At 32.8% G+C, this 25444-nt stretch overlaps 1 protein-coding gene across 8 annotated transcripts in view; it reads left to right on the forward strand.

Moving 5' to 3' along the window:
• DGKB (diacylglycerol kinase beta) overlaps positions 1-25444 on the forward strand; it is a 695680-nt gene that overhangs the window by 257903 nt on the left and 412333 nt on the right. For all 8 annotated transcript variants that reach the window (XM_077856714.1, XM_077856707.1, XM_077856709.1 and 5 more), the window contains 2 exons: positions 3031-3104; positions 6239-6313. In XM_077856714.1, the coding sequence (XP_077712840.1) occupies positions 3031-3104; positions 6239-6313 (149 nt within the window). The remainder of the gene's footprint in view (positions 1-3030; positions 3105-6238; positions 6314-25444) is intronic.

Consider the following 25444-nt stretch of genomic DNA (forward strand, 5'->3'; position numbering starts at 1 on the left):
TGAGTTTTCATAAAACACTTCTGTAGTAGTCAAATTGGGCTATAAGCATAAATTATTATAGATGGGTGGCTTAAACAACAGGTATTTATTTATCACAGTTCTCAAGGCTGGAAAGCTCAAGATCAAGGTGACGGGTTAAATTTTCTTATGAGTTCTATTCTCTTGGCTTAAAGGTGGCAGTCATCTCTCACATGACCTTCTTTTTGTGGTGCACAGATGCAGGGATAGATCTTTCTTTTATCAGGGCACTGCTACTATCTGAAGCTCCCACTCTCATGACTTCATCTAACATTCCTTGCTTCCCTGTCTTCAAATACTATCACACTGGGGAATAGGATTTCAACATAAAATTTGGGGAAACACAATTCAGTCCATAGAAATTTCCAATTATAGACAAATAGACAAAATATAGACACATTTTTTCTACTTAGACTATTTATTTGCGTTTTTATATGGCAAGACACCAAAAGTCACACCTTCTTAAAGGTATTTAAAAGAAATCCGTATTTAAATTCTGCAAAGAATAGCAACAGCTTCCAAGATACAGTTGTGATGGGAGGGGCCAATCTTTCAAAGTTACCCTTTGCTCAGGGTTCTTTTACTAACTGTAAAGAGGAATATGAAGAGTAAGTGATAGTAGCAGTCTTCAACAATAAGTCGTTTCTCCTTCCTTCAGGAGTATTGGCGCACAAAGTAGCTGTTTATTTTTAGGTTGACAGACTTGAAAATGACTATGTGATACTGCAGGTTTCATGCTGTCAAATTAAAAAAATTCCATCTTTGGCCTTATGGCTCCCAAATTTACTCTGCTGGATTGGCTGGCTGGTTGGCTGGCTGGATTTCTTTTTTTCTTTCTTTCTTTCTTTCTTTCTTTCTTTCTTTCTTTCTTTCTTTCTTTCTTTCCTCTTTTCTTCCTTTTTTTTCAATATTTTATTTATTTATTTAGAGAAATAGAACAGGAGCCAGGAAAGGAGCAGAAGGCGAAGGACAATCAAGGAGCCAGATGTGGGGCTTGATCCCAGGACGCTGAGACCATAACCTGAGCCAAAGGCAGATGCTTAACTGACTGAGTCACCCAGGGGCTCCATGGATTGGCCTTTATTTGATAAATAATTATGATGCCTTTAAATATTCTAGTAAATATGTATTTCTGAAAGGCATTCCAAAGCATATTTTCAAATAAATTGTAAATATTGAACCCAGTGTGAATTTAATATAATCTATTTTAATTGAATGATAAGCTGAATGTTGAGTTTAGGAAAGATCATCCTAATGTGAGTTTGGGTTCAGATTTAATGTTTTCCTCAGAAACCTTTACTTACCTTGAGATTCTTACCTTTCTTTAAAAATAAGGAATAACAATTCAAATTAAGTGCAAAAATCAACTAAAATCCACATGTGTTAACATTACTCTTTTTGCAAGTGCAAACTTCAGGCGTTCTATCTGATTTTATAATTATATGAAAAAATAAAGAAATTTGAATTACAAGTCTTTAGATCAAGTTATGTTTTGGTGTTTCTTTATTTTAGCTTTTAAATGAGGGGAGAAGTGCAGACATTACAAGTCAGTAGCTGAACCTAGTAGGTACTTTCTATATATTAATTGACTGAGCACATTTGGTTCCGGAGAGAACTGGGATGTTACTACAAATCTGTCTTACTTCCTAACTGAATTAGAACCAAACTAGGAACAAGGAACCTTTGTTCTCTTTACAGAGGAAGGTAAAACAGACAATAGGCTATAATGACAAGTAGAATAAGAGTAGAAAAATTAAGAATATTTTACTAAGGTTTCTTCTATAACTAATATGAAGATTTTAATATTTCCCTAGTGCCTATATTCTTATTAGAAAAATTACATTTCACCTAAGATTGGAGGAAAATATATTAGAAGAATATTTTATGTTGTTTAAACAAACAGGAAGAAAGGACATCATATGGTTAAATGGTTGTTTTTAATTACATATTTAAGAGTACTTTCAAAGAGAAAAAATCATAGCAATAAAGGATACCTTTAATCTACATTTAAAAAACAAACTGATATAGAACTTTTCAACTTAATCTTAAGAGGGCTCCAGTAGTTGTATACTTTGTTACTAAATATTTTTTGTCAAACTGTTTTTAGATGGTGGTAGATTGAATAAGAACACTTGTATTTAAGAGTCTATCTATTAACATTAAATTCAGGTAAAATGTCAGAGTTCTTCCCTACCATCCTATCAAAACCAACTTTTCCTCCTCACACCAAAAAAGAGCTATCATTTAAAAAATTTATTTCCTTTCATGGCATGTTTCATTGCTAACTGTATATGTGTTTGTTTTTTTGACTATTTCTCTACTAGAATATAAGCTCCACTAGGACAGACATTTTTTTCTTGTTCAATCAAGAAATCAGTAGTGACAAAAGCAGTGCATGACTCAGAGTAGGAGCACAGTCAATTTATGAATTCCTGTTTAGCAAAGAGACTCAAATAACTTGTCCTCTACTCTCCATGCAGGGAAAGAATACATTGAGGAAACATTGTGCAGAGGGGGACAGTTAGGCTGAAAGAGACTTCAAACCATATTATTGAGATTCTAATTGACAAGTCATTGGGTAGATGGATTCCACAATTGTCACAAAGCTCTAAAGTAGGTGTCATCTGTAAAGTCAGGGCCTCTATCATCTTATCTCTTTCTTCTAATCTTTTTCTCCCCACCATATTCTGCTTTATTCTGGCTGCCCCACAAATCGTACCTTTTGTTTTTGTCTCATGGCTATTCAAACACCAATCTGTCTTTATAGCTGCCTTCCTATCTGCCCTATACCTAACTAGACCCTACCTCTCTTTGTGGAATGAGTATGCCTATTAATGTACATAGTCAAAGCACAGGGATTGAGTTGCTAAATAGATCTGTCTATCCATCCATATTACAGAATTTAAGAGACATATTCTTGAAGTTAATTGGTATTTCATGAATTATAAATAACAAGCGTTCTCTTCAGACATAATGGGAATAATGTGTCCATCTATCCAACTTTTCTTCTAGATTACTCCTGTTCCTGGTACTCATCCGCTTTTAGTTTTCGTGAACCCCAAAAGTGGTGGGAAGCAAGGAGAGCGGTATGTTTTTAGAAATCAGTGTATTTTCCGTGTCATCTGTATGTAAAAAGATAAACTAAAATTACAAGATAAAAACATTTTAAAACATTTTTCCCTATGGTTTACAATTATAATGTGAAATAAATAATTCTACATCTATATGTAATATATTGATAGGATCTCTCCTTATTTTTACTGTTCAAATATTAATATAATAATGGCCTTTGCATTATCATAGCTTGGGTATCTGAATTCTCTTTACCCTACCTATTGCACCTAGACCTTAGCAAAGAGCTTTGCATACAACATGGCTCCATAAATACTGTTGCATTAAAATTGGTTCTCTAAATGGTCAACATGGTGACTTCAAGTAATTCATCATTCAGTAGTGAGGAACAGAATTTATGTCCAGCTTCTAGACAAATTACATTATAATGATTTTCTGCATGTGTGTTTTTGGAGTATATGATGCTGTATATCCTGGAGAAGCACAATATATTTAATCTGAATTATAATGAGCTGTATTATCAGGTATCACAATATATTGGCAGACAACACAAAATTTCCATTTTTGTAGTAAATTAGTGATTAAATCATAAGATTTAAAAAAATTAGAAAATCGCAACACTGAAGAGTAAATTTTATGTCCTTTTAAAAAGAGGTGTCAGAAAAATGCAGTTGCACTTGCTTTAATAACTTCTAGAAATCTTTACTAATCTCATTCCAAAAATGAACAAATAAAAGCATTCATATAAACACTATGATAATAAAGCAGAAATTTCCATTGTGGTTCATCAAATAATGAAATTGAAAGTTGAAATGTTTTCATGATAAGTGGAATTTTATAATTTCCTTCCCTACTATCTAACTTCACAGCTTTTTCAATGAAATGAATATTACTATTCATTTTCCAATCAACAAAATATTATTTCTGCTTAGAATTTTTTTCCTTTGTTAACATAGAGTTGCATATTTTTTATTGTGCTAAACATGATAGAAATTATTTTAAATAATTAGTGGCTTAATTAGAAATATTTATATTGTTTTATTTAAGGGAATAGTTGCTTCACTTTTACAGATACAAAAATAGTAATTTCATAATAATGCTAAAATTATTTTCTCCTTTACTATGTATAGTCTGTCCACTTTATATGTTATGGATATTTAGGAAAAAAGTAAAGTCTTCACACAGAATTAGATAAGAATTAAATTCATGTTGGAATTTAGAGACAAATGAAGTATCAAGAGAAAGAAAGAAAAGGTATATTTTCAAAAGGAAAACATTCCCTTTGAATAAGAACATGGATCATGCAGGATGACCCATACCGAATATCTGACTTTCCCTCCTCCCATTAAGAAAAAAAAAACAAACAAACATAGAAACACTAAAGTCATAAGTAAATTAAACTTAATGGGGGGGAGGGATGATACTTGAGTACTTTTATATGTACACCCATATATGTTTTGTTCTTTATACATAAATAGGGACCAATCAAAGGAAATGTAAATATGTATACTTGTGAAGGAAATCTATTAAGAGTGCAATGTAAATCTTTCTGAATGAGTAAAAGTCATCTTTCACAAAAAATGATATTCCATTCAAGATTTCCTTTGAAAATATTTGTGTTTCCTGACGTTGATATGTTAGATAAGTAGCAAAAGGTTACAAAATTATATATTCACACCAAGTTTCCCATACTGGTCAACAGGTGTAAACATGTTCACGTAGTGTTCATTCATTCAAACAGCAACATCTGAATGAATCCAAACTCACAAGCAGATACCACAAATCACAAGGTGAATGCTAAACTAGAAATGTTTAAAATAAAGGTGCTGTGGAAGTTCAGAAGAAGAAATGGCTATCTGAAGACTGAGAAGTCTTTGGACAAGAGGTAGCTTTTGAGTTGATGTAAGTAGATGTTTTCCAGCTGAAGGAAAGAAGGATTTGTGAAAGGGTGTAGTGTTTTTTAGGGAACCAGGAAATAATCCCTGAGCTTAAAGTTTAAGGAAAAAGAAGGTGAAAAGACAAGGTATAACCTATTTTAAATATAATAAAACATCTTTTAGGATAAATAACTTAACCAGCACTATGTAAGAGTGCTGGATAGGTAAGAATTTTATAGAGCTAATGAGAGAGCTTGAAAGCCTGAGCAAAGGCAGTGAGATATAATTGCCAAGTTTAATAGACATTACTGTTAGAAGGTGGCAGGACTGTTCTCCAATCAGGGTCAGGTGCTGCGGAAAAAGAAGTACAGAGCATGACTCATGAACTTTCTTGAGACAGTAGCTCATATAGTTAATAGAAACCTAGAATGTGAGGTTATTGCAGTTTTGGGAGTCAGGTGATATAACAGATACTATGTAGTAAATTTGGGCAGTTTCTATCAGTAAAGATAGTATGAATGTACTTGTAAAATATATGGTAATATTTTTACATTGATTAAAAACTAACTTTTAAAAACTAAATATATTCCTTCATTTTTAATATCTCGTCTAAGAATACCAATATAGGATGTGTATCTACTTAGAAATATTTGTGTTGCATTTGTTGTACAATGATTGATTTCTTTTAGAAAAAAATGAATTATTTAATATGTGCTTGTTGAAATAGTTTAGCAATTGTGTGAACTGACTTATCAGATGATTGCTTATGTGAAATAATTAAGCAGATGAGGTCACAGTCTCTGATTGCATACATACATACAACATGCACAGTTCCATTTTATATGTGGGATAGTTTTCATCTTGATTAGATTGACCCAATAACCTGTTAACTTCACAAGGATCAATTAGGAGAAGGTATGTAAGTAATTTAATTCTGATATTTTTAAAAAATATATTTGAAATCTAATTAGCTAAATAATATTCAAAAGCATGATAAAGAATATTCTAAATGCGTATGCATGTTTAGAATGCAAATATCATTATTTCTAATTTCTAAGCTTTATTGCCTTTTATAATGGCTACTAAGCCTCTTTTTCAAAGAACCATAAGTTCTTATTGAATACTTCTAATATTACCAGTCTAAATTTTATCAAATATATTTAGTTACAACCATGCATATAATTAAAAGATTAAGAGGTGCTACTTATTTAAAAATTGGGGAGTATCACTAAATTTCTTTTTCTTGTCTTCCCATGTTTTCATCTTTATAGAATTTATAGAAAATTCCAATATCTACTAAATCCTCGTCAGGTTTACAGTCTTTCTGGGAATGGACCAATGCCAGGGTAAGTCCAAGCATAATCATAATATCATTACATCGACTCATTTAATATTAATTAATAAAATAAGCAGCTTGATGTACCTAGAAATAATGTTATTTGAATACAACAGCCAGATTATTATACATAAAAACATTGAGCATCAACCATATAAAAGTAACCAGTGCAGATGCTATATTTCAGAATAGCCTGTTTCAACCAGATGTTTTTCCCTTCTAAGTATCGTGAAGTACTGCTACTATGCTATTACTTCTACTACTACTACTACTCACACAAACACACTCGCTGTGTACTTAAACATCCAAACCAACTGTTTGCAGAACCACTCCCTCTTTTTTTTTTTTTTTTTTTTTTTAAATACAGAATGAGGATCTACTATAGAGGAAAAGCTGGTTAACAAAGAATAGAAATCATAGTATTTTTTCATTTACTACTCACAAAATCTAGTGACCATCACTCTTTTACAAGATATTTTATTAATAGGCAAGACATAGCAAAATAAATTTATTCTTTCCAGCAGAAACAATGTACTTTTAATATCACAAGTATATACTGAAATCAATCGTCATTAATTTAGCCTCGTTAACTAACCAATATCATCTTCCACTACCTATTTTCTGTCAACTCGAATAAACATTAGATCAGATGAAGTAGAAAGAAGCTCTAAAGTGCTTACATGAGCTTCTTTATAAACAACAACAACAAAAACAGCAAAAAAAAAAAAAATCAGTGTAATTAAAATAAGTTTTCTAGGTTATTCTCAGAAACTAGAAGCCAGATATTGAAATTGGATTCTTTTAAATGCTCAGAACAAAATGTATACCATTGTGTCTAATGTTAAATAAATGTAAATAAAATACAATTAATTAGCACAGGCTCTCATATATTCATCTCTTTCGTTCACTCCCTGCTACCTGCTGGCCAGTGCCAGCAGAGCAGCTATCTGTAGTACACCCTTGCTGTACAAGGCAGGATCATCATAAGCAGTTAGTTCAGAACAATGTCTTTGTCAAGTTCCAGACCCCAGAATCTAAAGGATCATGATCAGATTATTGGCTATTGAGCCACACGCAGAAAGTCCCAATCTAGATAAAGCAAAAACCAAAAAAGTCCCAATCTAGATAAAGCAAAAGTAAAACCTTTATGTTAACACAGAAACTTAGTCAGGATGGCTCTTTTTCTTATTCTTCAATATTCTCTGAATTTCAAAGCAGTAGCTCTTATTCTGTTTAAGCAATGATGTATTCAAAAGTTTAGCTATTCCAGGACCTCTGTAGTTCTATTCAGACCAATAAATCCAGGATTTTCCCATATTTCATAATTAAATGCAATGCCTACTGAACTTTATTATAAGCCTATGTGTCTTCTTGGTCTTTTTCTGTAAAATGAGAAAAATATTACCTATTTTATAGGATAGTTGTGAAGTTAAATGGGATCATTCCTATGAAGCATATAAAATATGCTTATTACATATGTCCTAAATTAATGTTCATTATTATCAATACTATTTATAGTAATATCAGTTGATAATTACATGTTTATAGCTCTATGTAAATATACTGCAATAATATTGACTTTAGCCTTGTTTTCACCATTTCATTTTTTCCCACTCTATAAATATGTATCACATGGTTGCTTACACTCTCTCAATTTTAGGCATCCTATTATCCTGTACTCTATTTTAATACATTGAAAAAATAAAAGTGATATATATGTACTTGAGAAAATCCACACTACAATAAGTATCATTTAGTAAGTAAGTTAAAGGCCTCCCTTGAAGCACTAACACTCCTCAGATAATAGCACTGCAAATTGTTTGTGTTTATTATACCAGAACTCCTTATATGAACATAAAACCTCCTGTGTATATGTGATATTTTTAAATATAATGTATTCATGTGTATAATGCATTCATACACACATGCATATGTATATTATATAAATAAGTAGTTTTTTATATAATTTGAAGTATCGATCTTTTATTGCTCTGCATCTTGTTTTTTTTTTTTAACTCAAAAGTGTATGATGGATATTTTTTGAGTCCAGATATTGATCAGTTTGATTATTTTTAAGAGCTGCACTATATTCCATAGTTTTGTTAGCTATTGAATTATTGATAAGCATTGAGATAGTCTGTACTTTTAAATTATTATCAAATATTCAAAGTTAATGTTTATCAATGTATTTGTTTCTCAAAAGCATGTTCAAATGTTTTCATCAAATAGGTTGATATAGGTAGGATTGCTTGATTGAGAATATTTTCCATTTTAATTGTGTAAGGTTCTGCCAAAGTTCTAATAAAAAAAATTTTGAGTTGAATTATAATCCCAGAAATAGCATATAAGGCTTATTTCCCCCCAGTATTCTTTAACTCGATTATCTTCAGATATTTCAATTTTTTAATGTGATAGGTGAAAATATACTTGAGAATAAAAAAATAAATATATTTGTATTCACATGTCTTTGATCAATTATAAAGCATAACATGGCATTAATTAGATATGCTTTTCTATAAACAACAGAAATCTGCTCTGGCTTAGTATCCAATATAAAGTACCATTATGAAGTTACTCCTAGATTTAGTAGAAAAATAAAGAACTATTTCAGTAAGGATAGGATCAGGACAATATGAGGAAATGGAGTAGTAGGAATAAAAGGACAAAGTCCATGGTAGTTTTTGCTGAGAGGAATTGATTCCAGTTGCTTTTGGTATTCTTATTTCTCTGCTCAGCACTCAGATCGCAGGGAGAAGTATATTTACTGGTTTCTCTTATTTCCCACACCACAGCCTTTGCTTATTTAGGATGAGGGATCTTGACTGATAGTCCTGGCAAGGTTTGTTCCCTCAAAGATATACAAAGGTGCTAAAATCCAAGGATGAATTCTTGAAGGAAATAAACAATAGGTGTTCAGCATAATCCAGCCATAGGGATGTCCAATATCTCTTCTTTTCTGATCATAACAATTGAAAAACAGAATTATACTAGTCATTATATTGCTACTACCAAATGTACAACTGAAAACACACAGTCTCCTAAATTGTAGACACCCTAAATTTTCATACACTTACTATATCCAGTTCCAAGTCCGGGTTTGCTGGAAACATCTGTGGAGATGACTATTTTCTCCTCAGTCTCCATACATTTGGGCTTAAGATACAGAAATGTAATGAGAAAATTAAAGATTTAACTGCAAATATGAATTTAATTGATTGATGATTTTAATTCATTCTTTATGAATGAAACACGTGTAAAGTCTGTGGCCTTGGTTTTACAACTGGTTGGAAGTTGTAGCTGAAACTTAAAATATTTCTGCTGCCTAAACATTTTTACCCAGTGCAGTGACCTGTTTATAACTGATCGTCCTGAGACTTTGGTAGTATTATTTGCCTAGGGCTGAATTAGTCCCTCATTTACCTTTACTGAAAGGCATGGTGGTACATGGCAGTATTAGAGTTATTATCAAATATTTCCAGGTCTCCTCCCAGGCACTTGATTTTATTTAACTTCCTTTAACTGTAGCAATTTAGAGTGTTTATATGGCTCTCTCACAATAAACTATAGGCAGAAAGTAGATTTTCCGTGTTTTATCTTTTGCCGCAGTAACCAGCAGTAATTCAGAGATTGCCTCTTTTGTTAACTGGGATCACAGAGTGAAGAGAGGTAGAAAGGCCTCCTCTTCCCACACACCACTATACCCATGATCCCCAAAAGATGAGGGCTAAATAAACCTCTGTAAGGTTAGGCCCCTATGATTTTTGGTTGTTATATATTAACTTAGGCTTTCATGGTAAACCAATGCTAGAAGGATAGATCCTATTACAATTCTCTATTCCCATTGTATAGCAGCAAACCTAATCTTTTTTCTTTCCTTTTTTTTTTTTTTTTTTTTTTTGCTTGTTTACCTAGTGCTTTGAAAAGCCTGAAAAATGTCTTGGTGTCAGTTTTAGCTACTAACTCAATGAAAACTTTATTGTCTCATATGGCAGCATTCTTCACTTTGGTGTTAAATCATGTAAACCATAGTAACTAAAAATCAAGGAGGTGGGAAGCAAAATTTTGAAAGTAGATGTATTAGTCAGTGTTCTTCAGAGAAGCAGAACCAATAGGTCATATATAGAGAGATGTATTATAAGGAATTGGCTTATATGTTACTGGGGACCGGCAAGTACAAAATCTATAGAATCAATGTTTCAGTTTGAATCTAAAGGTTGGCAAGCTATTTTAGAACCAGAAAGAGCCAATGTCCTAGTTTGAAGGCATCAAGCTAAAGAGTTCTCTCTTTATGGAGTGGGGTAAGTCTTTTATTCTATTTTGACCTTCAGCTGGTTGGATGGGGCCCACCCACATATTGGAGGGCAATCTCCTTTACATGGTTTACCAAATTAAGTGTAAATCTCATCTAAATATACCATCACAGAAACACACAGAATAATGTTTGGTCAATTATCTGGTCACCTCATGGACCAACCACGTTGACACATAAAATTAACAATCACAATGTGTATTAAATGTAATTGCAATTTCCATCACCCAGACTTTACCTTTTGGCCCCAGAACCATGTTTTTTCCTGACACGAGTAAGCAGCATCATATAGTTTAGAGCACATGCTACGTGGCTTGTAGAACACCATTTAAGTATTACCACTGATTCAGTGACTGAATCCTTAGTAGGCTATTTCAGTTATACTGACTAACTGCCTCTGCCTGATAAAACACAAGAGAAGACTTTTAAGTCTTGGGAGGATCGACCCACTGTCTTTCTTCCTTCTCAGTGAAAGAAACTTTTTGAAAGGAGACAACAGTGTGAGACATTATGATAGTGTCTAAATCATTCAATAAATCAATTGCTATGACATTGACAAGATATAATGGGAAGGAAAAGTAAATCCAATTACTAGAATAAATGTCTAGTGCAGTGAGACAAAAGGCTTCAGTTGCATTATGAAAAGGATCAGGTTATTTAGACTGTCCCTAAATAGTTGGCTGAGTCCCTAAAGTAAATCAACATATTGGAGTTTACTTATTGGTTTCTTTGATGACAACTGAGCACTCCAGAGTCAGTAACTACCCTTCTTGTTGAAAATAAATTAGTGTTATTTCTTCCATAGCCTCTCTCTTTTTTAAAAATAACTTTGTTTTAGATTTTATTTATTTATTCATGGGAGACACACAGAGAGAGGCAGAGGGAGAAGCAGGCTCCTTGCAGGGAGCCCGATGAGGGACTTGATCCTGGGACTCCAGGATCACGCCCTTGGCCAAAGGCAGATCCTTAACCACTGAGCCACCCAAGCATCCTCCATAGCCTCTCTTCCTACCAATATGAACTAGAGCCTTTTTTTTTTTTTTTTTTTTTTTTTTTGCATGCTCACTAGGAGTAACTAAGAAAAAATGCTGATGGGGATTCCTTTGGGTCATTTATAGTCCCAACTATGGGTTCATCCTGAGCAGTTCGCTTATATAAGCTTTTCTTTTAGCACTAATTATCCATTCTTGTTCTTTCCGAGTCCCTCAAAGTATAAGCTATATTATTAGCCAGTACTGTTGCATTGGTGTATTTCATAAACTCTGAACATCAAGTAGACAACAAGTTTTACTGGTTAAAATCCTGCCCCCTGGTCAATTGGTCTTCTTTCCTGTCCTCCCTATATACTCCCAGTATAGCCGTGCTGGCACAGCAGTCTGCTACTTCTCGTATGTCATAGAGGGGCAATGGTAAACCATTTTTTTTTTCCTTACCGAGTGAGAATAAAAAAAAATCTCTGTGAGGACATAGGTATGGGTTGAAGCAGTGGTGCAGAATATAGGCAGATTCTGAATATCTGAGGGGTGGTACCAAGCATTTGAATATCTTAAAACCTCCCCAGGTGATTCTATCCAGTCAGCAAGGAGAATTACAGAATAAATAGGTTGATTGCATATAATAGATATAATAGATATTAAGGTATTATAGGCCATATTGATATGGTACAAATATGGTAACTTCCCAATAACATTTCTACTAATCATTGTAAATTCTTGGAAATCGTCAGTCTTTTGCACTACCATTTTTACAGGTTGTCACATATGGATGAATCAGCAACTCATAATTATCTCTTAGATCAAAGTTCATATTCAAATTTCAGAGAAAAACTGTCTCATTGTCCTCACTTTGGCCATATGCTTACCCTATTATTTGGGTCAATACAGTAGGTTTACTTGTTTAATAGATCTATCAAGAACGTTCTCAGCACTGTTTTCCCATAATCAAATAAGGCCGAAAGTACAGATGCTCCAAACAAGTATTTTTTTTCTTATTATACTAAACTTTTATATTTCTTATGTAAAGCATATGCTCTTTTATTTGCCCATTTTCCTTTTATTTGTCCTTCTTAATGTTCATTTATGGATCTCATTTCATAAATATTAACACCATCATTTTCTATACCTTGCAAATGTTTTCTTCTAGTTTGTTCTGTATACCTTAAATGTATATATTTTCTTCTTTTTTATCCACATAAACATTGAAAATTTTCAATTACTAATTTTATGAAAGATGATTTCTCTATTTTATATGTTTTAGAAAATCTTTCCTCAAGCCAAGATTATGAAATGTTCCTGTATATCTTTTGTTACTTTTATATTTTGTTTTAAATTTCTGACGTTTCATCTTTAAAGATTACATTTTCTCTTAGAAATTCACTGAAAGATACAGATTAAGTAGAGATGGAGCACAGTTTCCCCCTTACATTTAAATGTAATTGTCCAGGGCACCTGTGTGGCTCAGTTCATTTAGTGTCTGACTTGATTTCAACTCAGGTCACATGATCTCAGGGTTGTGAGATTGAGCCCATGTTGGATTTCATGCTGGATGTGGAGCCCTGCTTAAGATTCTCTCTCCTCCCACCATCTGTCCCTCACCTGCTCTCTTTAAAAAAATAATTAAAAAAATGTAATTGTCCCAACAAAAGCTATTCATTAGTTCACTGTTTCTCCACTGAATTGACATATTTCATATATGAATAAATAATATATATGCTAGAGTATTGCTACCCTTTGCTTTGTTGATCTGTTTGTTGATTCTAGTGATTTAATGACGTGTATCCTCCCTTGTTTGTTCATGTCTCAAGTTTCAAAAAAAAAATGAGTTTGAATGGAATCGCACTGAATTTCTAGTTTCAGTTGGATCACTATGTGAATGCCCTGTTTCTGATACTACTGCACTGTGTCACAAGTGGTAGACCTGTGCTTCTATGGAAAGCTGTTCCTTGTTATCTTGGAGGCGAATGCCACAGGTGGCTTTTAATGGGGACTGTAGCCAGGCTATGCTCTAAGCCTCCACTTAGTCCCATGGCTGACCTGCTTGCTTGTCATGACTCTTGCCATACCTATTTCTGGCTGTGCTAACTCTAATTAAGCTTTGTTGATAGAGCTACTTTTGTAGTGGTTCCCTTTTAGTGTTTTGCTTTGGAAACTGTTCCATTCTGTAAGGTCTCTACTACTGTAATATTCACTGTGATTTAGTTTCATATTTGTTTCTGGTATATTACTTTCTCACTGCTACAATAGGTGTACTTTAAAAATATATGTGTTTTATCTGCCAACATGAGCCTGCAATTATTCCTTATTTTAATATCCTTTTTTTCCCATTTTTCCTTTTTAGGACACCAAATTTTTAATCTTTTTGTATGCATGTCTTCTCTTATCCTATCTTTATTTATTTATTTCTTTTCTGACACTTTGTTTATAGAGTAGAAACTTTTCTTAGTGTATTGAAACTATGCTAATCCTTAGTGTGAATTATTTAGTAAATACCATATTCTCTGAGCATTTCTCTTTTTGTCTTTGTTTTCAAGGCAGAAATGGCTAGTTTGTTTGCTTCCATTGTATCTCCTTAAATAGATTCTCTCTGATTCTATTCTCTTTTGTGATCTCTAAAACTAATATCTATGTCATAAAATTGGTTTCTTCCTGATAATGCATATTGTGATCTAACTGAATAAATTATTTGGAGGTATAAGCTTTTTGGAAAAGATGAAATATAAAATATGCATTGTTTTCTGGTTAGAGAACAATGTATTTTTTTTTCTTTCAGAACATTAAAGTAAACATGCACATATCTAGCTGTTACAACTGGGTATGCTAATGTGGCCTATGAAAAGTCAATATCAAGTTTTTGTGTACTTGTGAGATAGCTTTTTCATTTCTAACTTGATGCTTTGTGAAAATACACATGGTTTATTTTATTCTCATATCATCCCTAAAATATTCAGAAAAAATATCAGGTATTTATTGAACTGAAACAAAATGTAAAATAAATCTTTTCAAATCATGTAAATTATTTTCCATATTGGTAGCATAATTAGGTATAATGAATTTTTCATGAAAGGTGCTTTATAGAAATCTTTGGTTTCATCTAACTGAACTAAGTGCAAAACATATATAATACTAAAAATAAAATTTAACAGCCTTTAAATTCACATATTCTAAGTATCATATATATTTGCATAGGGAAATCTTTTAATATGTTCTATTATGATAAATGTGTAACTTAGGAAAGATATAACAGATTTCACAGATTTTATTACTTTCTTAATTTAAGATATTACTTTATATAACAAAGTTTCTACCATATTTTATGTAAATAAAAGCCATCTTGAATCAGAACTTATGACCTCCTACATAATGTCTCCTGTTATGGAATATTGTTATGTCAGAGAGCTAAAAAAAAATCCTCAGAAGACTTAGAAAAAGTTTATCAAAATTCAATATAGCTTTACTGGAAATTTCCAGAAAAAAAATGTTAGTTGTAAAAATTGTTGGTAATGTAAAAATAAAGCAGTCAGCTCACCCTTTCAATCCTTATGATTAATCATATTTTATGATAATTTTGTGAGCCACAACCCCTCAATGAAATGTGTAAGCATAATTCTGTGGGTTTTTTTTAAAGATTTATTTATTTTTTAAGGGGGAATGGTCAAGGGAGATAGAGAAAATCTACAGTAGACTCCCCACTGAGATCATGCTCTGAGCTGAAATCAAGAGTTGGATGCTTAACTGACTGAGCTACCCAAATGCAACTAAATGGATGACCATAATTCTGTTTTTATCACTAGAGCAATTGAATTAGAAAATCATTTTTTGTTTTTATATTAAAGATTTATAGGTTAGTAAATGACACAAAAACATTAACATGTTGCTATAATCAACAAAGTCACATAATCGCCTACCCTGTAGAAGAACTTTCCGTAGAAGTCATAATTACAACTCATTATGACTTTAAAGATGTTGAAAAATCTGGAATTTTTTTATTCATCTCACAAATAAAGCAATAGTAGCTAGCCAAATAGCAGTTAGACTAGACATCTCTGTTATTATTTAGAGATTATTACTTACCTAAATTCCCTGAACACTCTGAAAAGAATAATTTCACCTGAATTGGCTGCTAGAAATAACCAATTCATTTGTCTATATGATTTCACCTGTTTCTTATTATATTCTACAAAAGTCAAGTTTCTAATAAATAACAAACTATTTTATTTGAATATTCACCTTTTGCTAAGCTTGCCCAGCATCTTTCCCTGGCACATCTTTCCATCTGCCCCAGGCAGTTAAAGGACATGTCCTTACTAATGAATGAATATAAGAAAACTCATAGTAGATGATTACCTCAGAATCATTTAGGAATGATGATCATGTAGCTTACTCCTAATTAAAATTAATTAAATTAAATTAAATTAATTAAAAAGAATAAAAGTGGACATTTTAATTTACAAACAAATAGAATAACAATGCAACAACTAAGTATAAGTAAATGATAGCTTAATAATAACCACCATAATAGTAACATAAATTGATTAAGCATATATTTATTAAATGGCTAACAGATGTTAGGGATAAATTTTAGAACTTCAGTCCACTTTGAACAAAACCGGTAACATTTTCTGCTCACATGGCCTTATGTTTCAGTGCTGGAAGACAGATTAAACTAATAAAATATACATTATGTCAGTGGAGAAGGTAAATAGAATATACATTGGTAGTGAATGCTCTGTTGTTTTTCTATATAGGCTGAGTAGGGAAGAACTTCCTGAGTATAGACATGAAGGATGAGTGAGCACACCATTTGGCCATCTCATAGAAGAGCATTTGAGGCAGAGAGAGGAACAGGAATTAAGCATCATGACAGGACAATATTTGACGTGATTGGGGGACATTAGCAAGATGGCCAGGTGGCTGAAGCAGAATGGTTAGAAGTAGCATATGAAAATGGTACTGAGGGGCCCAATCACATAGAGTTTTATGATTCCCATGAGTATAAGAATCACATTTATCCTTGAGTCTTCTGGTCTTTTCTTGACTTTCTGGCATCTATACCAGTTTAGTATTTAGCTAGGAATTTTGTATTTTTAATTTAGGTATTGTTATTAATGGGTGCATTATAATAAGTTCTGATGATGATGGGTTTCGGATCTCTCCAGTGTGTATATCCAGTCTCTGCTATGTTACCCTCTAGTAGGATGTTAAGACACATCTGTTCAATGAATGGTGTTCTCACTTTAACATATAACCATTAGATCTGAAACATTATCAGAAAATTTAACTGTCTTTTCCCAACCATTCCCACACACAAAGACAAGCAACAGTTTCTTCTGAAGTACAGTATATAGTGAGTTGAAAGAAAACATTAAATATGCATTAAAACTCCTAATGGCTAACTGGTATAGCAGCCCATTATGCCTTGGCCACTGACTCTCATCTCCTTGTGAAATGCACAGGAGAACAAACATACCAATCAGCAATGTCCATGGAGATTGGGGGGAAATCATACATTAGATGTATGTTAAATAAATGTGAGGAAAAGAAGATGAGCAGTCCTCCCAATAATTTTTAATGAATACTTTGAATATTCTTTTTTTAAAAAGACTTTATTTATTTATTCATGAGAGACAGATAGAGAGCAAGAAGCAGAGACACAGATAGATGAGAAGCTGGCTCCATGCAGGGAGCCCGACACGGGACTCGATCCTTGGACTCCAGGATCACGCCCTGGACCAAAGGCAGGCGCCAAACCGCTGAGCCACCCAGGGATCCCCCTACTTTGAATATTCTTATTCGGTGTTTTTAAAAAACTAGACATGTAGTTTAAATCTATAAATACTTGTGTTTTATAACACTTTTGTGTTGCAGTAAAACTTTTCAGCAAAAATTAGGCAAAAAATAAAAATGCATATTAAATGAAAAATTCCGTTCTTAGTTTCTATTTAATTAGAATTAATTGATGATGAAGACATGATTTTATGGAGTTCTTATCAACATGTAGCACCAAAAATGGGAGTTCTAGTGATATCATTGACCTTATTGAAACTAATAAGCACAAATATGCTGTGGAAACATCAGGATCTACTTCAAAATTAATAGCTAAGTATCTGATCAAAGCGACCATTTAAACTGCAGAAAATCTCTTTGCATATCACTTTTTGAAGCATGACTTTTTATTTAGATCAAATGTTCTAAGTTAGTGTTCGTGTTCAATTCCAAGTTTTCTTATGTGTGTTATAAGTGAAGTGATTAACTGTTAATATTTTACCTTCATTGGCTAAAGAACTTTAAAAAGATTAAGCAATGCCATTTTTATATCAGAGTAATCAGAATGCTTTAAACAGATAATCCATAAAAAGGTAAAGCACTAATGATTTTACTTGCTCTTGTGGTGATAATTTGAATACAGATTTTGTTTGAAGCAAATAATCATGGCAATAATATGGTTTTGACTAAAGGAAAAAATAGTAGATAAAACCATATGCTCTGAGTTGATTCTGGTATACACATAAATCATAATTGCATCCAAAGGAATTTTTATATTTTATTAATTAAAATATAGGCCTTAATTGTCAAATTCTGTGTGTATGCATATATGCACATGAAAATACACACAAACACACACAAATAACTCGTTATTCTGCTACTGATTCTATAATCTCTAATGAGCCTTCTGGAAAAAATAAGTAAAACTCAAATATCAGGTCATTTAAGTAATGAAGTCCTTAAAGTCTGGATAATACTACTACAGAAAATCTTTTTCAGGTTATAAACTTTACTTTCATTTAAAACTCTATCACTGAAGAAGGGTGAAAGTTTAAAATAATTTAACATAGAGGTAATCAGCCTATAGAAATCTACAATTTAATTTCATCTTGTCATCTCTTCATAAAACATACTATTCAAAATTATTGTCATATGAAAAGCCAATCAGATATTAAAAACTTTTAAGTCTATCAGGCAGTTTTCAACCTTATGATGTAGTGTCTGTCTGCTTCTTAATCTATTTTCTTTTCTTAGTCTAAATAAATATGCATACACATTTATGTATAATTTATAAAACCTGATTTTTACATATTTTTTTTCAAAGAGGGCATCAAATTTTATAAATATCACATCCCACAAAACCATTATTCTTCTTTGCTCCTAATTTATGAATGAGAGATCATGAAAAGCAAATTACTTCAAGTTATGTTTATTATTCCTACCATTATGAACCCCCCAATAGTCATATCTATCTTGATTCCCTCCCCTCTTTTTATAATCAGATGTGGCATCTATACTAAATAAAGTGTATTCAACTTTTCTCTGGATTCCTGCTCCTCTTGCTTCTTTGACGCTTCATTCATTATCCTACCCCTTTGCTATTACATCTTGAGCAGTTCTCTTCAACTGCATTTTTACCTTAACTATGTAACCCCCTTTTTTTTTTGTAAGCCCCTTTTAAAAATATTTTATTTATTTATTTGAGAGAGAGAAAAAAAGAGCTCGAGTGGAGGGAGAGGGAGAGAACCTCAAGCAAATTCCATGCAGGGTGTGGAATTCCACTTGGGGCTAGGTCTCACAACCCTGAGATCAGGATCTGAGCTGAAATGGAGTCAGATGATTAACCATCTGTGCCACCCAAGTGCCCCTATGTAAGTCCTCTTAATATAAACCCACTCTGTATTAAAGTGATTTGATTTAGTTTACAAAAACATGCAATGAATAAAATGTTATTATAAATTACAATAGGAATGTATAGATTTAAGGCCAAAGGAAATGATTCCTAGGTTATTGCAATGTTGCAAAAAAATGAGCAACATATAAAACTGATGAAGCTGCTATATTTAGTTTGAAGAATTTTTGTGCAAATGTAAATCTACTTACCTTCCCATTCATTTGTTTTCTTCACAACTAATTTTTTAATAAAATGAGGTATTTTTCCATTTTTCATTTCCTCTTCAGTGTAGTTGGGATTTTGACTCTACTCTCCATTGAGATTGCTATTGCCAGTAGTAAACCTCTGTGTGATAATTAAAGTCCTATTTATTTTTATATTTCTTGAAAGTCTCTTCTCCCTTGGAAATTATTTTTATAAGTTTTATTTATTTATCTTTAGAGAGACAGAGTGAGAACAGGGGGAGGAGCAGAGGGAAAGAATCTCAAATAGACTCCTTGCAGAGTGCAGAGCTTAACTGAGGTATTCATTTCATGACTGATCATGAGATCATGACCTGAGTCAAATCAAGAGTCAGATGCTCCACTGACTGAGCCACCCAACCACCTTCTTCTCCCTTGGATATTAGGAAATAATTGTTTCCTATCTCTAGAGTTGTTTCTTCTTATATAATTGGACACATCCTTCTTGGTAAGTCCCTCAAAGGTCATATTTTCCTAGAATGTCATACCCAGAACTCTATTTCCTGCACACACACTTCCTTAATTATATAATAATAAAATAATAGAGATTTGTAGGGCATAAGTCAAGTGTTAGCCAAATTATAGCAACCTTATGAGTTAGGCATTTTCTCCATTTGCAGATGAGGAAGTTCATGATTAGACAGTTTAAATAATTTGCTCAAGATTTTAATCCCATAAAAGAACAAATCTTTGCTGCATTCCATCATGACCATTTTAACTTCTGTTCTGTTCCTTCTTACTTCCTTTCCTGATTTTGATCATCAAATACATTTGGATTGCTTCTGAATATTGCCTTCCATCTCAGATTTCTCTCTGCAGCTGCATATAGATTTATTTAACTATGAAGCAACATTTCCAGATTAATAATGTCCCATAGGTGTCTAAAATTTTATATGTCTAATATGAAACTGATTTTTTTTTGCCCTTTCCCAAACTTATTCACTAATTTATAGCTCATAATATAATGAAGGGAAAGATCATTCACCTTCCCCTTTCTCCTGACAAAATGCATTATTTCACACTGTCCAGAATTCCTCATCTAATCACTTTCCTGGTTTTCTATATTCACCTGTTTTCTTATATATTAAACCTTCATTCACTTCCTCCTTTTCCTCACGTTCCAGTTCATCAGAGGATGAACTTACTACAGTTTCACAATTCAACTCAGGTGTCTGTCTCCACCTTTATTAAGCCAATCTTGATATATTCTTTATTTAATCTGCATCAACTGCTTCCAAAGAACATTCTGTTGTGACATGAACTGTGTGTTATTTTGTTTGCTTTCTCAATTTAACCATTGAGATATTGAAGGCAAGGACTCTATTCTTACTTCTCAATCTCTGAATTTAGCCCAGTTTCTGGTAAAAAGTTATAGTTAATAAATGCATATTAAATAAATGAACTGATGTGGGTGCTATATCATTTATAAAGTTACTTTTCTAAGTATATAAATATTAAATGTAATGCTATTTCTTAGGCATTTATAGGTATTATGTTATATTTGATCCCTGTGAAAGTATTTTTTTTCTCTATAGAAGTTCATATCTATTTACTAATTCACAAAGCTTCACACTATGAAATTAACTTGGTGGAATGATCTGTCTAATATAAAATAAAAACTCATTCTAATTACTAACAATAAAATCATTAGGATGACAAAATAGATTTGCGTACATGTGCCAAAAAGAACTAAGCAACCTAATCGCTTTGCTATTACATTTTAGGAGTTAATTTTAGATAGTGTCCATTGGCCAGATGATGTCTTTGTATTTTCTGAATGTAAATATTAAGAATGAATTCTTGTTTGAATGATCAGGAAGTATGTGTGGCTTCTAGTTTAATTAAAACTCTTTATCATATATTTCTTTTCATTCTTCACTTCAGAATTTTAAATCTTTTTACTTATGTAGTCATATAATTTATGGATTTTGGAGAAATATCTAAATTGCATTTTCATGTATATACATATATGTTGGTATCCAAACTCTATACATATACTTTAGAACTTTAAGGGATGAAGACACATGTATATGGTCACAAACTTGATTGCATATTTGTAGTGCTAAATATGGTTATGTAAATATTGAGTCAAATTAACCCCCTTCTGGGGTGCCTTGGTGGCTCGGTTGGTTAAGCATCTGCCTTCAGCTCAGGTCTTGATCCCCAGGTCCTGGGATGGAGCCCCAGATCACACTCCTTGCTTGGTAAGCAGCTTGCTACTCCCTCTTTCTGACCCTCCTCCCTGCTTCTGCTCTCTTTCTCTCTTTCTCTGTCTCAAAAAAATAAATAAAATCTTAAAAAAAAAAAAAAAAAAAAAAAACTCTTAACATGTATAGATGAGAGAAAATGTCTAAAAAAAAGGTATTTTATGTTCTTTGGTTACTTGGTCCTTAAATATTAATTTATGTTAATATTAAGACATCCTGAAAGGGTTGCTACTTTCTACATACCAGCATACATTTGTATCTTAAAGTAACATCTTTATAAAAGCATTTTACTACACAAATGAAATCATGAATCATTTCAATAAAAGGTTAGACTGCTTTAGCTAAGTATTACTTTGTCTTTATTAATTCACAAATGATTTGAGAGAGTTTGATATTTTTTAACACATTAATTTTTCAAGAATTATGTACACTAATCAAGAAGGAACACTGTGGAGCCTATTATTTCCTGATTTCTCCTAACTGATTTTATGCCAAGAAGAACATTAAAGCTATTTAATAAGATAACAGAGGTTTCCCAGGAACAAATATTCTCTCATTTTCTTTCTCTTATTATCATTTTGACTTTTCTCACTGGCTTTCTCCCTTACTCTTTCTCTCTCCTTCTCTTGTAAAAATGCACATAGACATAAAATATGTTTTTGATATTTCCAGAGATAATGAAATTAATGTTTCAGTTATTAATCGTACACTGGAATATATATTTTCTCAAGTACTCTGGAAGTTATTTCTGGCTGTGGTGGTAACAGCATTAAGTCATACTGAGTTCATATGAATAAGTCAAAATTATATATATATAAAGATTTCTATTTATTTATTCATGAGAGACACAGAGAGGGAGAGGCACAGGCAGAGGGAGAAGCAGGCTCCATGCAGGGAGCCCGACGTGGGACTTGATCCTGGGTCTCTGGGATCACACCCTGGGCCTAAGGTGGCACTAAACCGCTGAGCCACCAGGACTGCCCAAGTCCAAATTATATTTTTTATGACTGACCAACTTATCTACATGAAATGTCCCGTTGCCTAACACAGTGTAAGTTTATCTTTCATATAATATCCTCAAAAGAATAGCCAAATTTGTTAAAAACAGGTGCAGTTTTTAGTTTGCCTAACCTTTACAACTTATTAGTAAAATAGAATAACTAAGACACAAGTGAAGAGGACATTGTTATAATTAGTTTTACTTTAAGCTGAAATGTTGGGGATCCCTGGGTGGCTCAATGGTTTAGCGCTTTCTTTCCACCAGGGGCGTGATCCTGGAGTCCTGGGATTGAGTCCCACATTGGGCTTCCTGCATGGAACCTGCTTCTCCCTCTGCCTGTGTCTCTGCCTCTCTTTTTCTCTGTATCTCCCATGAATAAATAAATAAAATCTTAAAAAAGAAGAAGGAAAGAAAGAAAAAAAAGAAAGAAAGAAAAGAAAGAAAGAAAGAAAGAAAGAAAGAAAGAAAGAAAGAAGAAAGAAAGAAAGGAAAGAAAGAGAAAGAAAGAAAGAAAGAAAGAAAGAAAGAAAGAAAGAAAGAAAGAAAAAGAAAGAAAGAAAGAAAGAAAGAAAGAAAGAAAGAAAGAAAGAAAAAGAAAGAAAGCAAGCTGAAATGTTGGGGGAGGCACATTACAATTGAGTATCACTTTGAAGCTGGCATTATCAAGATCCACGGGAAAAGATCAAATAAAACATTCTCTTAATTTAGTAATATATAGTATGGAGGAAAATTTGGGAGGCCATAATGGCTTCATGCATAGATTTTTTATTTTTTTATTTTTTTAAAGATTTTATTTATTTATTCATGAGAGACAGAGAGAGGCAGAGACACAGGCAGAGGGAGAAGCAGGCTCCATGCAGGGAGCCCGACATGGGACTCGATCCTGGGCTTCCAGGATCACGCCCTGGGCCCAAGGCAGGCGCTAAGCCGCTGAGCCATCCAGGGATTCCCCATGCATAGATTTTTTTTTTCCATGCATAGATTTTTAAATCTGACTGCAGACGCAATAATAGTATCCAGTGATACCAATAATATTATCCAGTGATACCAGTGATCCAGTGACAGATGCAGTTTGGGTATTAGGAAATAAGGTGGAAGGTATTAGGAATAATTGGTTAAATTTGGTTTTGAAAACAATAACAACATCACAAACCAGAAATTTCAACCTGATTTCAGTGAGACAATGGTGAAGCCATTTAATCTTGTAACTGTAGAGTAATATGTAACTATGTACATTCAGGTATCAATATGAACTGAGCTGAGTAATAAGAGTTAAGTATGTTTGTTTCTGGCTTAAAATGCTTAAGTCAGAATGCAGATCTTTCTTAAGAGAAGCTCTAGATATAAATGATATTTTTCTAAACAAAGAAGAGGAAAAGGAAAGTTGAAGATGTATAATAAAGTCATTTTCAATCCTTCAACCTTGTATTTCTTTAATACAAACAAATATGAATAGGTACAATTAATGAACATTCATTCTATGCTATTATGATAATAATATTTATGAGTCTCATACTGGTTTCTTCTAAATATCACAAAATAGTTTTATAATATGTACATTGTTTGATAGTTAATTTATTTATTTTTATATGTTCATTCTCATTTCTGATATTGCCCAATCATGTATAAATGACTGGCTGGATCATTCATTTTCTTTGGATGATAAAGTATGAGATTAGAATAAGAAGGAATCCCCACATATCATCATTTGAGAAATCTAGTTATAAGACACTTTCTAAGATTCTGGAATCAAGACTGTAGGTTTTCTTTCTTCTTTTTAAAAATGTTTTCCCATTTTAAAAATGTTTTAAAACTTCTTAAAAATAGTTGTTTTTTTAAAGATTTATTTATTTACTTATTCATTGATAGACACACAGAGAGAGAGAGAGAGAGAGAGAGGCAGAGACACAGGCAGAGGGAGAAGCAGGCTCCACACCAGGAGCCTGACGCAGGACTCGATCCCAGGACTCCAGGATCGCGCCCCGGGCCAAAGGCAGGCGCCAAACCGCTGAGTCAACCAGGGATTCCCCATAAATAGTTTTTAAATACTACTGTTAGGTACTAATTAAAACTTCCTAAAATTTCTATATTAGTTTTCTTTTTTTTAATTTTTTTTATTCATGAGAGACACAGAGAGAAAAGCAGAGACAGTCCCGTGGGGAGCCTGATGCGGGACTCAATCCCAGGACCCAGGGATCATGACCTGAGCCCAAGGCAGATGCTCAACCACTGAGCCACCCAGACATCCCTCTATATTAGTTTTAACTCTTCACTTTTTAGAAATGGAAGGGGACTTCTAAATCTTAGATGAAATACCTTGATTTGCTTTTAGTGGTTCAAAATCTCACCACTCACTGTAGGGTGTGCTGTAGGGGGTGGCTGTTGAGCAAATGTGATAGGAAAGCATCTGACACAGAGCTGTGAAACCTGTACATAAATATAAGATCTCTTTCAAATATAGCTATTGTAGATAAATAGTTATTGCTCCAGAAGACCATTAATGACCAACACTGGTAACTCAAAAACTATTAATCTACCTCATAAGTCATTTTAAGTTTTAATTTCATAAATTTCCATAGAAATAGTCTAGTAAATCTGGAGCCATGGATGATTACTTCATTGCAAAATGTTTATACATGTTAATTTTGCAAATGAACCTCTGAAATTGGTAGGTGAAAGTATAGTTCAGAGTACTAAAGTTTCCACAAATAAGCATCTTTCCAGACAC

The sequence above is a fragment of the Canis aureus genome, chromosome 18, assembly GCF_053574225.1.
Source record: "Canis aureus isolate CA01 chromosome 18, VMU_Caureus_v.1.0, whole genome shotgun sequence".
Taxonomy (NCBI): domain Eukaryota; kingdom Metazoa; phylum Chordata; class Mammalia; order Carnivora; family Canidae; genus Canis; species Canis aureus.